An 11,265-nucleotide genomic window follows, 5' to 3' on the forward strand; every position below is an offset into this window, starting at 1 on the left:
TGATGAGTGTGTCCTTGCCAGTCCTCGGGGTCAGGCCCCCTTGGGCCACCCCAAACCTGTGATGCACAAGGAAACCACCTGGCCATTCCATCAGAGCAAGGATGCTGCACCCCCGGGGGCCTCTCGGCAGCCTTTCCCATCTCCTCCGTGCTTCTAGAATCCTCCTCACCATTTGGGCTTTCTTCTTCCACAGAAGGCTTTCAAGCAGACACTTCCTGGTTCCCAGATCAACAGCAGGATAACAATATTGCAGCTGAACAGGTGACCCCCACAGGCAATACCTTGTAGCCTAGAGTGAGCTTCCTAGGGCCCCTGCCTCTGCCCCTACAGATGCTCCACAGCGCCTCTACCCAGAGGAGAAGCCCCCGGTGCCACCCAGCTGCCACCCCAGCCCCCTGGCCCAGAGCCGCACGGACACCACTGTCCCCAGCAAGCCCTCCTGTGGCTTTCCGTGCCTCCTGCTGGCCTCCTCTCAGAACGCCACCCCAAGACTCAAATCCTAGCCCCTGAATCCACCAGGGCTGGGGAGCCATGAAGAATGTCACAGGGCAGGTCCCTTCCTCCCGGGCCTCAGTTTCCCCTTTTGTATAAAGGTCTTCCAGCCCTGGCATCCAGATGCTGTCCATCCGAGACCTTCTAGGTCCCTGTTGACCTCAGGGGCTCCTTGGAAGACCCTGGGTCTGGGGGGTCTGATGGGGAAGGGGTGAGCCCTGCTGGGTCTTGGGACAGTTGGAGTTGGGCCTGTGACCACCAGGAGGCCCATACCACCCGGCTGCTGCTGCCTGGCCTGCAGCAGTTAATGGGTCTGGCCACCCCAGGGACCAGGCTCCCGTGTGGAACCTCCTCTCTGCACCCTGGGGCCCGGTTTCTTCGGAGACACGGCAGGCAGAGCTGTTGCCAAGCAGAACCAGCAGGCGCAGTCCCGGCAGCCGAACACCAAGGAAGGAGCAGGCGGCCCTGGCAGCCATGGGTGCGGGAGGTGCTGCTTCTCCACCTGAGAGGGGCTCTGCACCCACAGCAGGCCCCTGCCATGACTTGGTCCCAGGCTGGGTCAGACGGCGCAGTCAGGATGCACCTCTCAAGCCAGGCTAGGCAGGGCCGACTCATTGCTCCCTGCTCTGATGGTGTGGGAATAAGAGGTGGGAGAGGATGGCCCAGGGAGGCGGGAGTCTCCAAAGCATGTGCGCATGGGGCCCCGCCCACGCCATCTAGCCTGCAGGTTGGCCTCTGTGCACAGGTCACTCTGCCTGGAAAGTGGTGGCAGGGATGGTGGTGTGGCTCCCTGTATCCTCTGCCTGAGTGAGCGCCTGCTGCCCAGGGCCTCCCCAGAATTGGGGGAACACATTGGCACAGCCAAGGACGTGCAGGTCTGTGGGAAACTTCCTGCAGAAGTAACTAGGCAACCCAGCCCCACCCATGACACCTGCTATACCTGCCGCACCTACTCACTGCTCACTCCATGCCTGATGGGCTCCCATGGGTCTCAGGACAGCCCCTGCCAGGCCCTTGCCTGGGGCCTTCTCCTCAGCTGCTGATGCTATTTTCTATCTCTTGTCCTGTGGGGTAGCCTGGATCATTTCTTCTCACCTATCTTCTAGTTCACAAATTCTCTCTTTAGCAGTGTCTTAAGAGTGGCTGCCAAACTACTTCTGGAGTCTTTAGTTTGAAGGTTGTATTTTTTTTTTTCATTTCCAGAAGTTCTACTTGGTGCTAGGTTGAAGTTTGTTTGGCCTATCGGCTTTTCCAAGCTGTCTTTGAGCACAGCAAGCTTTTTACAATCCATGTCTGAGAATTCCAGTATACTCAGATGCCTCTGCATGCATTTCCTATGGTTTTCAATCATGGTGCCAGGTTCCCCTGTGTGCTTGGTTTGATTGTGGTCTACTCACTGACCTTGAAAAATCATTCATGAGGTGTACAGAGGTCTACGACAAAGGTGATTTGCATTTGGTTCCACCAGGAACCTAGGGAACTGCAAGTTAGGTAAACACCGTTTAAAAGGAAACTCAAAGCCTGACGTCTTTTGGCCAACCTGGTGGTGGGAACACGGGCTTCATGTCCACACGAGTCATGGTGTACACGACTCCTCAGGGGCTGCCCTTCTGCCTGAACTGCCTGGCCAACTCCTTGGGGCCAAGGCAGGAGGCGGGTTTAACCCCTGCCCCCACCCTGAGGGCACAAGCCTTGGGCCTGTGAGCAGCCGATGGCAAGCAGGGTCTCCTACCAGCTCCTCTGTGTGTCCCTGCAGACCTGGCTCAATACAGTGGAGGAGCTGATGGGAGGACTCCAGCCGGAGTGAGAGAGACTGCCCCTGGAGTGCACACCATAGCTCATTTGCATGGCTTCCTGGAGTCCACAGCAGCAGTGCTCACTGGAGTCTGTAGCAGCAGTGCTCAACAGACATCTAGAGTAACTTCTGAGCAACCAGCAGGTCTTAAGGAATTACCAGGTCAAAAATTTTATTCACTCATTCATTTATTCATTTGTTCTGCCTGTGCAAGGCAGCCTCACTCCCAGGCTGTCAGCAGGACTTTTTTCTTCTTTTCTGTACAGATCTGGTTCTTGGCTTTGCTCCTTGACTCAGTTGACCTCCTGCACCTCACAGCAGGGTAAAAACTTGCACGTCACAGACAGCTTGGAGTCGGCCTTCCATGCCCAGCCCTGAGGCCACCATGCCATGTTCCAGTTGGCTCAAGCAGTGAGAGGCAAAACCAGCTCCAGGGCCAGGTGGAAGGGCTGCTTCTCTCCTGCCTCCAGTCTCTCAAATGCTGACCTTGCCTCTGAATGAACAAGCGAAACAAAGGAATAAATGAATGAATAAAAATTCTGAACTGTTAATTCCTTGAGACCTCGATAGGTATTCGTGGGTAAGCAATTTTATACTATTTTATAAAACTGTTCTCAGCTGTTTGTAGTCAGAGTCAAGTGCCAGGTACCTAGAAATTCCCCTCCCCATTCCCAGGAAGGTTTTGGCCAAACGTGCATCCACCAACCTGGCAATGCGTTCGCGGCCCTGGCAGGCCCTGACTCAGCAGGACCGTCTCACCCTCCACAGCCACCACAGCCATGTGGGCCAACACCCAGCACATGCCCCACTGCCTCACGCCTCTCTGCCGGCGCGGTTCTCCCCCAGTCTGACTCTAAATGCAAAAGGAACAGCACCCAAAGAACAAGGGAGGCCGGAATGTTGACGTTATTAAATCAAATATACAGAGTGCTTCCTTTAATATGTACACATTTACAAAAATGCACTTTCACGACGAGGGGCGGCCGGGGCCGGCAGGTGGGCAGCGCCTGGTGCCACGGCACGCGTGGACAGTTGCGAGGGGTCTGTGTGAAGGCACTTGTCACAAGCTTCAATACTGCCGCCGTCCCAGGAGGGGAGAACTGCGCAGCAGGAAGGGCACTTCTGAAAGCACAGTGGAGAGATCGCTGGAGCGGGCGTTCTGGGCAGGAGGAAGCACAGACGGCAGGCGGGGCGGACTGGCCAGCAAGCGCGAGGTCGACCTGCTGGCCTCAGGCCACGCCAATGACCTCAGGCCCCACTAACAACCACAGGTGTGCCAACAGCCACGGGCCGTGCCGGCGGCCGGGGCCGCATCAATAACCAGGGTCCCACCGACCACCGTAGGTCCCACCAACAGCCACAGGTCCCACTGACAGCCACGAGTCCCACTGACAGCCACAGGCCACACCATCAGCCACGGGTCCCACCGACAGCCATGGGCCACACCAACACAGCCATGGGTCTCACCGGCACTTTGGCCTGGAGCCACAGAGAAACCCGAGTGAGGAATAAAAGGAAGATTCTGTAAACAGTGCACAACCTCTGGTAACAAACGCTACGATTTGGTGAGGACGCAGACACCCTTTGCTCTCTCCTGCCGTACAGCGAGTGCCACGCACGGAAACTTTACAAAAATAGCAACTATCCGAGAATACTCCATTGTTTTCGGCCTGACAGTTACTGAATAATTTATACAAGGTTAAAGAAACGTAGAAAATAAACATTTGTTTTTTGTTTTTAGTGGTTTTTTTACACAAAATAAAGAAACTATGCACATGGCCTTGGCCTCCAGGTCCAGCAGACGGCATGGCTCCCACCGAGGGCCCTGGGTCCTGGCCCAGCTGGTGGCCGCCCCTACTCCTTGCCAGTGTAGCGGGCCTCATTGATGCTCCTGACCGCGCGGTTGTCCACTTTGGGGCCCGAGGCCCAGTGGGCCGGCCTCCCTGGCGAGCGGCCAGGATCTTTGGTGAATTTGTGCGAGAGGAACTTCTCCGCCTCCAGGGAGTCCTCCTCACTGCGGCCTAGATCCTCGTCCTCCTCGTCCTCCCTGACGCCCGCGTGGCCAGCCGGCCCGGGCAGCGCCTCGTCCGCCCTGCGCGGCGGCGGTGTGAAGTTCTTGCACTGGTAGAGCACGTCCTTGTGGCCCCCGCCGCTCCACGGGCCGGCCCCCGGCCGTTCGATGGGGTTGCGGATGGGGTTGAGCGGGGCCCACTGGTTGTTGGTGCTCTCCTCCCGCGGCAGCCGGCTCCTCTCCCGCTCTTTCCTGCGCTTGCGTGTCCACCACACGCACAGGACCACACATGCCAGCCACAGCACGCTGAAGGCACCACACAGCACGGGCACCAGCAGACCTGGGGACCAGGGAGAAGAGCCGGTAGGCACTGAGGCCTGGGTGCCTGCAGGTCACTAGCCACACACATCCAGGCCTGGGAGGGCCCTGCTGGCCAGGCGGCCAGGCCCCACCCTCTGGTTCCTGGCTTGTGGGGAGGGTCCCAGGATGAGGGCTGGGAAGGTTGGGTTGTGGGGCTGGGCGGCTGGGGCAGCAGATGCCAGGGGCTTCTTGTTCCTGGTGGCTGGCAGGATCAGCCGGCTCTGTGCCAATGCCTGAGTTGCCCGCCTGGCACCTTCCCAGGGGCCCACCTCCCGTGCTCACCTGTGGAAGAGCTGCCCATAACGACTGTCTCCACCTTGACCTCGGTGACAGCCAGGAGCAGTGAGCCGTTCCCCCGCTGGGTGATGGCGGCCACGATGGCGTGGGCCGCGCCCTGGATCAGGCTGCTGTCAGGCAGGTCCCTCGCAGGGCTGAAGGACTGCGGCAAAGAAAGGCATTGGGGGGATGGCCCGAGGGCCCCAGGCTCCCAGGAGCCTGCCCCCAATACTGAGGCTCTGGCCACGCTGGAGCATGGTGGGCACACAGGAGAGCCCGGGGTCCTGCAGTGCGGACCTCACCATCAGGCAGGGAGCGGGGAGTGGCAGGGGGAGGACTGGAGGGGTGGAGGGTGGCCCCATTCAGAAGCAGAGGAGAGCCCGGGGTCCTGCGGTGGGGGCCTCACCACCAGGCAGTGAATGGCGGGGGGAAGTGTAGGGGTGGAGGGTGGCCCCGTCCAGGCGCACAGGAGAGCCTGGAGTCCTGCGGTGGGGACCTTACCACCAGGCAGTGAGTCGGGGGGGTGTGGCCCCATTCACTGACACCTGCTCCGAGATGGCCATCCCTTCTCGTCAGCTCCCAGCCCTCACCCCCACCTATGGGCCACGCCCTAAGGGCACCACAAACCTAGTGCCTTCACGAGGCCACAGCAACCCGGGGCTGTGCCCCTGCCTCCACCATGTGCCTGATGGTGCCATGACCCGTGCTGGCATACTTCTCACATCTTCCCCCTGCTCCTACTGCCCTTCCATCACCCAGCAGCACCCACTCATGTCCCCCACCCCATCTGCAGCCTCAGGGCACCAAAACACTGCACGTCCCTCCTGTGCCTGGCCATGGCCTCCACATGCCACGCTGTGCCATGGCCACACCCACTGCTCTGCACACACACCCACCACGTTCCAGAACATTCCCTCCCCTCTCCAGGCACATCCCCACCCCAGTCTCACCCAACACCCTTGGTATCCACTCACATCTGACACCCCCCAAGGCCAGGGCAGGTGCCAGTCCCAAAGTAGGCCTCCCAGGGCAGACTGAGCCCACAGACTCTCCTGCTGCCTGTGACGTGGGGACACAGAGGCAAAGACAGAGCAGGGGACCAGGCGAGGATGCAGCTGCAGGGGAAGCGGGCTCCACACCACAGCCCTGCATGTCCCCAATGCTGGCTGGGCCCAGGGAGTAGTTCTACGAGCCTGCAGCATGGGCAGTGAGGCCCCGCAGCCCCAGCCTGGGGAGACATGCCTGCCTGCAGTCCCTCCGCACCATGACTAGCCTCGCCAGAGCCTCTGCCCAGCACAGTCAGGACCTGCATAGGATGGGACCCAGGGCCCACCCAGGTGCTGCTCCCGACTGGCACTCACCACGGCCACCTCCACTGCACTGGCCCCCGAGGACGCCCGGTCGCAGAGCAACACCAGCAGGCGGTCCCGTGCCACAGCCCTCGTAGCTGGCAGGGAGCGGATCCCGGAGCAAATGGCGCCCACCGTGGTGCCCTGGGCAGAGACAGGCAGTGCATGGGCAGGGCAGGGCCGTGAACCTGACACCTATGTCCCTGGACTGGCACTGTGGGTACACGCAGGACACATCCTATAGCCCGCCCAGGAGAGCAAAGCAGGGATGCCAAGGGTCTAGTGGGGACAGCTTCCCACCCGGCTGTGCCCTATACCAGGAGGCAGGAGTGACGGTGCCCACTCGCCTGTCCTCATGGCAGAGCCAGCTCCACCTGCAGGCCAGTGCGGGGAGGAGAGGCGGGGAGGAGAGGCGGGGCGGGGTACAGTGGGTCTCCTCCAGTTCTGAGCCCCTCCTGGGAGACGGGGGCCCAGCTCCAAGCACACAGCAGACAAAGCTGGGTCCTTGGCTAGGGCAAAACTGCCCACAGCGCTGCAGCCCAAGAGCTGGTGTGAGGCAGTCATGGCACCGTCAGTCCAGGCCCTCAGGACAGCTGGACAAATAGGCACCCCCCGCTGGTTGCTCTCCCGGCCTCCTCTGCCACCCACACCTAGTACCAGGCCCAATGCCCCTCTCATCTCACTCTACAGGGCCACTCTCTGTGACCAAGAGTGACTCTGCTCAGCCAACCAGGGCCTCCCTGCCCCACGGGGCTAGGCTTTGGCCATGCCACAAGCAGATGCCAGTGTGTGGCCTCTGCAAGCTCAGATGCCACCAGGCCCCTCACCTGGGGCACATGGTCACGGTTGAAACGCAAGGTGAGGCGGGCGCAGTTATTGTCCAGGTGGCCGGAGCGCGGCAGGCAGGGGGTGCGCGGTGGCTCTTCTGTGCCACACTCCCCCCAGGCCTCACAGGGTGGTCGCAGACACTGGCCTGGAGCCTTCTCCAGGCACCTTTGCCCTGGCGGGCACTGGGCGCTCAGGGCCTCGGGCTGGCCGGCCAGCAGACAAGGCTTCCACCCACACCACACCTGGGCAGTTACGCACAGGAGGGTCAGATGCAGGCACACAGATGAGGACCCACAGGCAGGCACAGGCCCCATGCCAGGGAGGGACACCACCCAGGTCTGTGAGTCCCAGCCCACCCCCAACCCAGGGCTCCCAGGGAGGCAGGCCAAGCCCATCCCCTACCCAGGCCATCCAGGGAGGCAGGCCAAGCTCGACACCAGAAAGGGTAGGCAGAGCAAGGCAGGACCCAGACCAGGCCTCAGTTTTCCCAACTGCACATTGAAGCATGGGGCCTGGCTGAGCTCCCTCCTCCCTGGGTCCCTCAAGTGGGGACAGACAGCTCTCAGCCCATCCTGACCCCAGCACCCGCCTCCTGATCTCACAGAGTGGTCAGGGTCAGCGTGCACCAGCCTCGGGCAGGGCAGGGCAGGGCGGGGAGGCTCACGGGCAGCCCGCACCTTGCTGCAGTCACGGCGGCCGTCCAGGCAGCGGCAGCTGTTGCAGTCCTCCACCCAGGAGCTTCCGTGTGGGAACGGAGTGCCCCGGGACCAGCAGGACCTCCCGAACCCGATCACTGTGGGGAGAAGGGGCTCGAGGATCAGCAGAATGCATGTGGCCCTCGGGGCTGGGTCTCACCCACACCCCCCAACCCGCCCCAGGCCAGGGCAATCACACGGGGCCTACCTTCCTGGCACCGGGGGCCGGCTCGACCGGGGGGGCAGCTACAGCGATACCCGTTGATCTCATCCACACACGTGGCCCCGTAGGCGCAGGGCGAGGACTGGCATTCGTCAATGTCTGCGGGGAGAGCGGCTGCTGCTGAGCACGGTGAACGGCCGCCGCGGGACCGGCATGGTCTCAGGCAGCGGGGAGCCAGTGGCACGCGGGCGCAAGCCCCAGGCCGATGAGAAGCAGCCCCTAGCCCGGCACAGAGGCCTCGCCAGCCCTGCAGGTCCCACCTGCCCCAGCACCCAAGCTGCCGCCTGCCTGAGGCCTTCCTGAGCCCAGCCTGACCCCGGCCCAATAGCACCCTCCTCCATCTGCTTCTGCAGTGGGCCTGTCCCATCCTGGGTTAGCCCCAGCTGCTGCGTTGGACCAGCCAAGGGGTGCTGGACAGACACCTGGGCCGACACCCAGGGACGACAGCCCTGCGGCCACAGAGGGGCCCATGTCAAGCTGCATGCTCCAACCCCCACAGCTCCCTTGGCCCCAGTCTGGTCCCCCGGGCTGGCACGCCCCACTTAGTCACTTGGCAGGGTACACCGCAAGAACGCCACAGGGTACAGTCATGTGGGGAAACTGAGGCTCAGAGAGAGGCAGGAAGTGGCTGTGGCCACACTGCCCTTCAAGGGACGTGGATGTTGATGTCCTCAGACTGCTGACACCTTGGCTGGGCTGGAAGGGCTCCCAGGCTGGGGCTGTCTGTCATCCCAGGCCACTCACTGATGCGGCAGTCAGGTCCCGCGAAGCCAGCCGCACACTCGCAGCGGAACCAGTTGACGCCGTCAACACAGATGCCACCATTGTAGCTGCAGAGCAGAGGGTGGGCATCAGGCGGCCCCCCGTGGTATGCCAAGTCCCACCTACCCCTGCTGCGGCCCCCAGGTGCCACTCACCAAGGCAGAGGGTTGCAGTCGTTGGTATCTGGTTTGGGAGAAGAAGGAGAAGGCAGGGGATCAGTACCCACCCCCAAGCGTGCCAGGCACTGTCCAGGCTGGCTCGGCGTGATCAGGCTGTGGGGCTGGGGAGGGTCATCAAGGAGGGTGCCTTTTGCTGGGGGCAGGGGCAGCCAGGGGAGGGGCTGGCAGAAGGGGATGGGGGGAGAGTCGGGGACAGGGATGTCGTCTGTGGAGAAAAGCGACCCCCGCCCACAGGTCCCTCCCATGCTCACTGTGAGTGCAAGTACGGCCCTCCCAGCCGTCCCGGCAGATGCAGGAGAAGGAGGCCCCGCTGCCCACGCAGGTGCCCCCGTTCACACAGGGGTTGGGCAGGCAGCTGCTGTTCTTGGCTGTAAGGAGAGGAGGAGGAGGGAGCTTCTCACCTGGCCCTGCGCAGGCCCTGGATCTCCATACCACGCCCCCAACCCAGACAGGGCAGACAGACCCAGGGGCAAGCGGCAGGTGTGGCCCTCAAAAAAGACCCCTCGGCCCATCACGCCTGAGGGAGCGGCACCGGGGAGGGCCCATGCCCGGTGGTCACAGGGGCGTCGGGGGCTTCTCACCAACCGCGCAGGTGCTGCCCTTCCAGCCGGGGGGACAGGCGCAGCGGAAGGTGTCCCCGCTGTCGTAGCAGGTCCCGCCGTTGCTGCAGGTGTACGTGTCGCACTGGAACTCGCCTGTGGGCACATGGGCCGCTCAGCAGGCGGGCCCCAGACCGCCAGGGCCAGGGTCGGCGGCCGGGGCCTGTGGGCACTCACGTGAGTGGCAGGTCTTGCCCTTCCAGCCGTCGTCGCACGCGCAGTAGAAGTCGTTGACCAGGTCGTAGCAGCGGCCGCGGCTGTGGCAGGGATCGGGAAGGCAGTCGTTGGGATCTGGGGGCGAGGACGCCGGTCAGCAGGCGGGGGGTCACCGGCGCTCAGGGAGGGCTTCCCGGGGGAGGAAGCCCTGGAGCTGGGCCAGGGGAGGACAGAAAGGGGCAGGGAAGGAACGTCGTGGGGGGTAGCCAGCCCCGGGCATGAGGGCAGCCTGGGATTCCACCCGGTGGTGGCAGCACCCTCTGGCCAGGCCCTTCTGGGTACTGGGCCTGCGGCACCCAGACAGTAGCCCACCTCAGGGTGATGAGGGGCCCACGGGGGTGGAGGCACAGGCCGCGTGGGCGGGTGCTGGAACACTCACTGGTGTCGCAGAGCTCGCCCTCCCAGCCACTGGGGCAGAAGCAGCGGAAGGCGTCCACCTCGTCGATGCACGTGCCCCCATTGCGGCAGGGCTGGCCCAGGCAGTCATCAATGTCTGCAGAGGCAAGCAGGGTGAGCCAGGGCCTCAGGCCAGCCCAGCCCCACCGCCAGCCCGCTGTTCACAGCCACTCACTCTCATGGCAGTAGGTGCCAGTAAAGCCACTGTCACAGACGCAGGAAAAGTTGCCCCCTGGCTGGCTGACGCAGCGTCCATGGGGGCCACACACGCCGGAGGCTGCTGCACCAGGCGCCCCGGGCCCTGCCTCCGACCCGCAGCCGTCGATCACTGTGGCAGGCAGTACGGTCAGGAGTCAGGCCCGCCCCTGCCCACCATCTCCCCCACCACTCCACGCCGCACCCAGCACCTCTGCAGGCCCCGCCAGGGCACGGCTCACGGGGCACGGAGCAGTTCTTGCCACCAAAGTCGTCAGGGCAGGCGCAGTAATAGTCACCCTCTAGGTTATAGCAGCGAGCGCCGTTCCGGCAGGGGCTCGGCTCACAAAGGTCGACATCCACCTGCAGGGTGGGGGATGCCTGTGAGAGCCCAGGCCCAGGCCAGGAACAGAGGCCAGGACTCTTTCCACATGAAGGTAGATCCCTGGGAACCCCCAGGCCCCTCTGCCCTGGGCCTGGCAGTGCCAGCCAGAGTCCAAGACCCCTGCCCACCTGAGACTGCCCAGGCCTTGTCAGCTGAACGCAGATACCTGGGGGCTCCCACCCCCACCTCCACTGCAGCCGAGCTTCCTAAGCGCCCCTCGGGAGGGATGTGGCCTTGGCCCCTGCTGCTGGCAGGAAGGACAGCTCCTGAGCACCTCACACACTGCCTGGCCACCCTCAGAGCCAAGACTGTGGGTCTTTTCCAGGGCCAGCCACTGCCATGCTTACAGGTCCTGAGGTCAGATCCCTGCCCTGGGCTCCAAGAAGCCCTCTGGACAGGAGGCCCATCCCCTGCACCAAGACCAGGGCAGGATCAAGGGCGGCCGAGGGTGGTAGGGAGGCGGGTGGGGGGAGGCAGGGAAAAGGGAGGTGGGGAAGGGGGTGG

The 11,265-nt window shown here is 63.0% G+C and overlaps 1 protein-coding gene across 2 annotated transcripts in view; it reads right to left on the reverse strand.

The window, feature by feature from the left end:
- Positions 1-3,193: 3,193 nt before the first annotated feature.
- JAG2 (jagged canonical Notch ligand 2) overlaps positions 3,194-11,265 on the reverse strand; it is a 39,474-nt gene continuing 31,402 nt past the window's right edge. For both annotated transcript variants that reach the window (XM_017852844.1, XM_017852843.1), the window contains 14 exons: positions 10,589-10,739; positions 10,357-10,509; positions 10,165-10,278; positions 9,747-9,860; positions 9,552-9,665; positions 9,222-9,338; positions 8,947-8,974; positions 8,774-8,859; positions 8,015-8,128; positions 7,789-7,904; positions 7,111-7,353; positions 6,296-6,427; positions 4,941-5,097; positions 3,194-4,638 (listed from right to left, as the gene is read on the reverse strand). In XM_017852844.1, the coding sequence (XP_017708333.1) occupies positions 4,142-4,638; positions 4,941-5,097; positions 6,296-6,427; positions 7,111-7,353; positions 7,789-7,904; positions 8,015-8,128; positions 8,774-8,859; positions 8,947-8,974; positions 9,222-9,338; positions 9,552-9,665; positions 9,747-9,860; positions 10,165-10,278; positions 10,357-10,509; positions 10,589-10,739 (2,136 nt within the window). In that variant the 3' untranslated portion in view covers positions 3,194-4,141. The remainder of the gene's footprint in view (positions 4,639-4,940; positions 5,098-6,295; positions 6,428-7,110; positions 7,354-7,788; positions 7,905-8,014; positions 8,129-8,773; positions 8,860-8,946; positions 8,975-9,221; positions 9,339-9,551; positions 9,666-9,746; positions 9,861-10,164; positions 10,279-10,356; positions 10,510-10,588; positions 10,740-11,265) is intronic.

The sequence above is a fragment of the Rhinopithecus bieti genome, unplaced genomic scaffold (genome assembly GCF_001698545.2).
Source record: "Rhinopithecus bieti isolate Rb0 unplaced genomic scaffold, ASM169854v2 scaffold_35859, whole genome shotgun sequence".
Classification (NCBI taxonomy): Eukaryota; Metazoa; Chordata; class Mammalia; order Primates; family Cercopithecidae; genus Rhinopithecus; species Rhinopithecus bieti.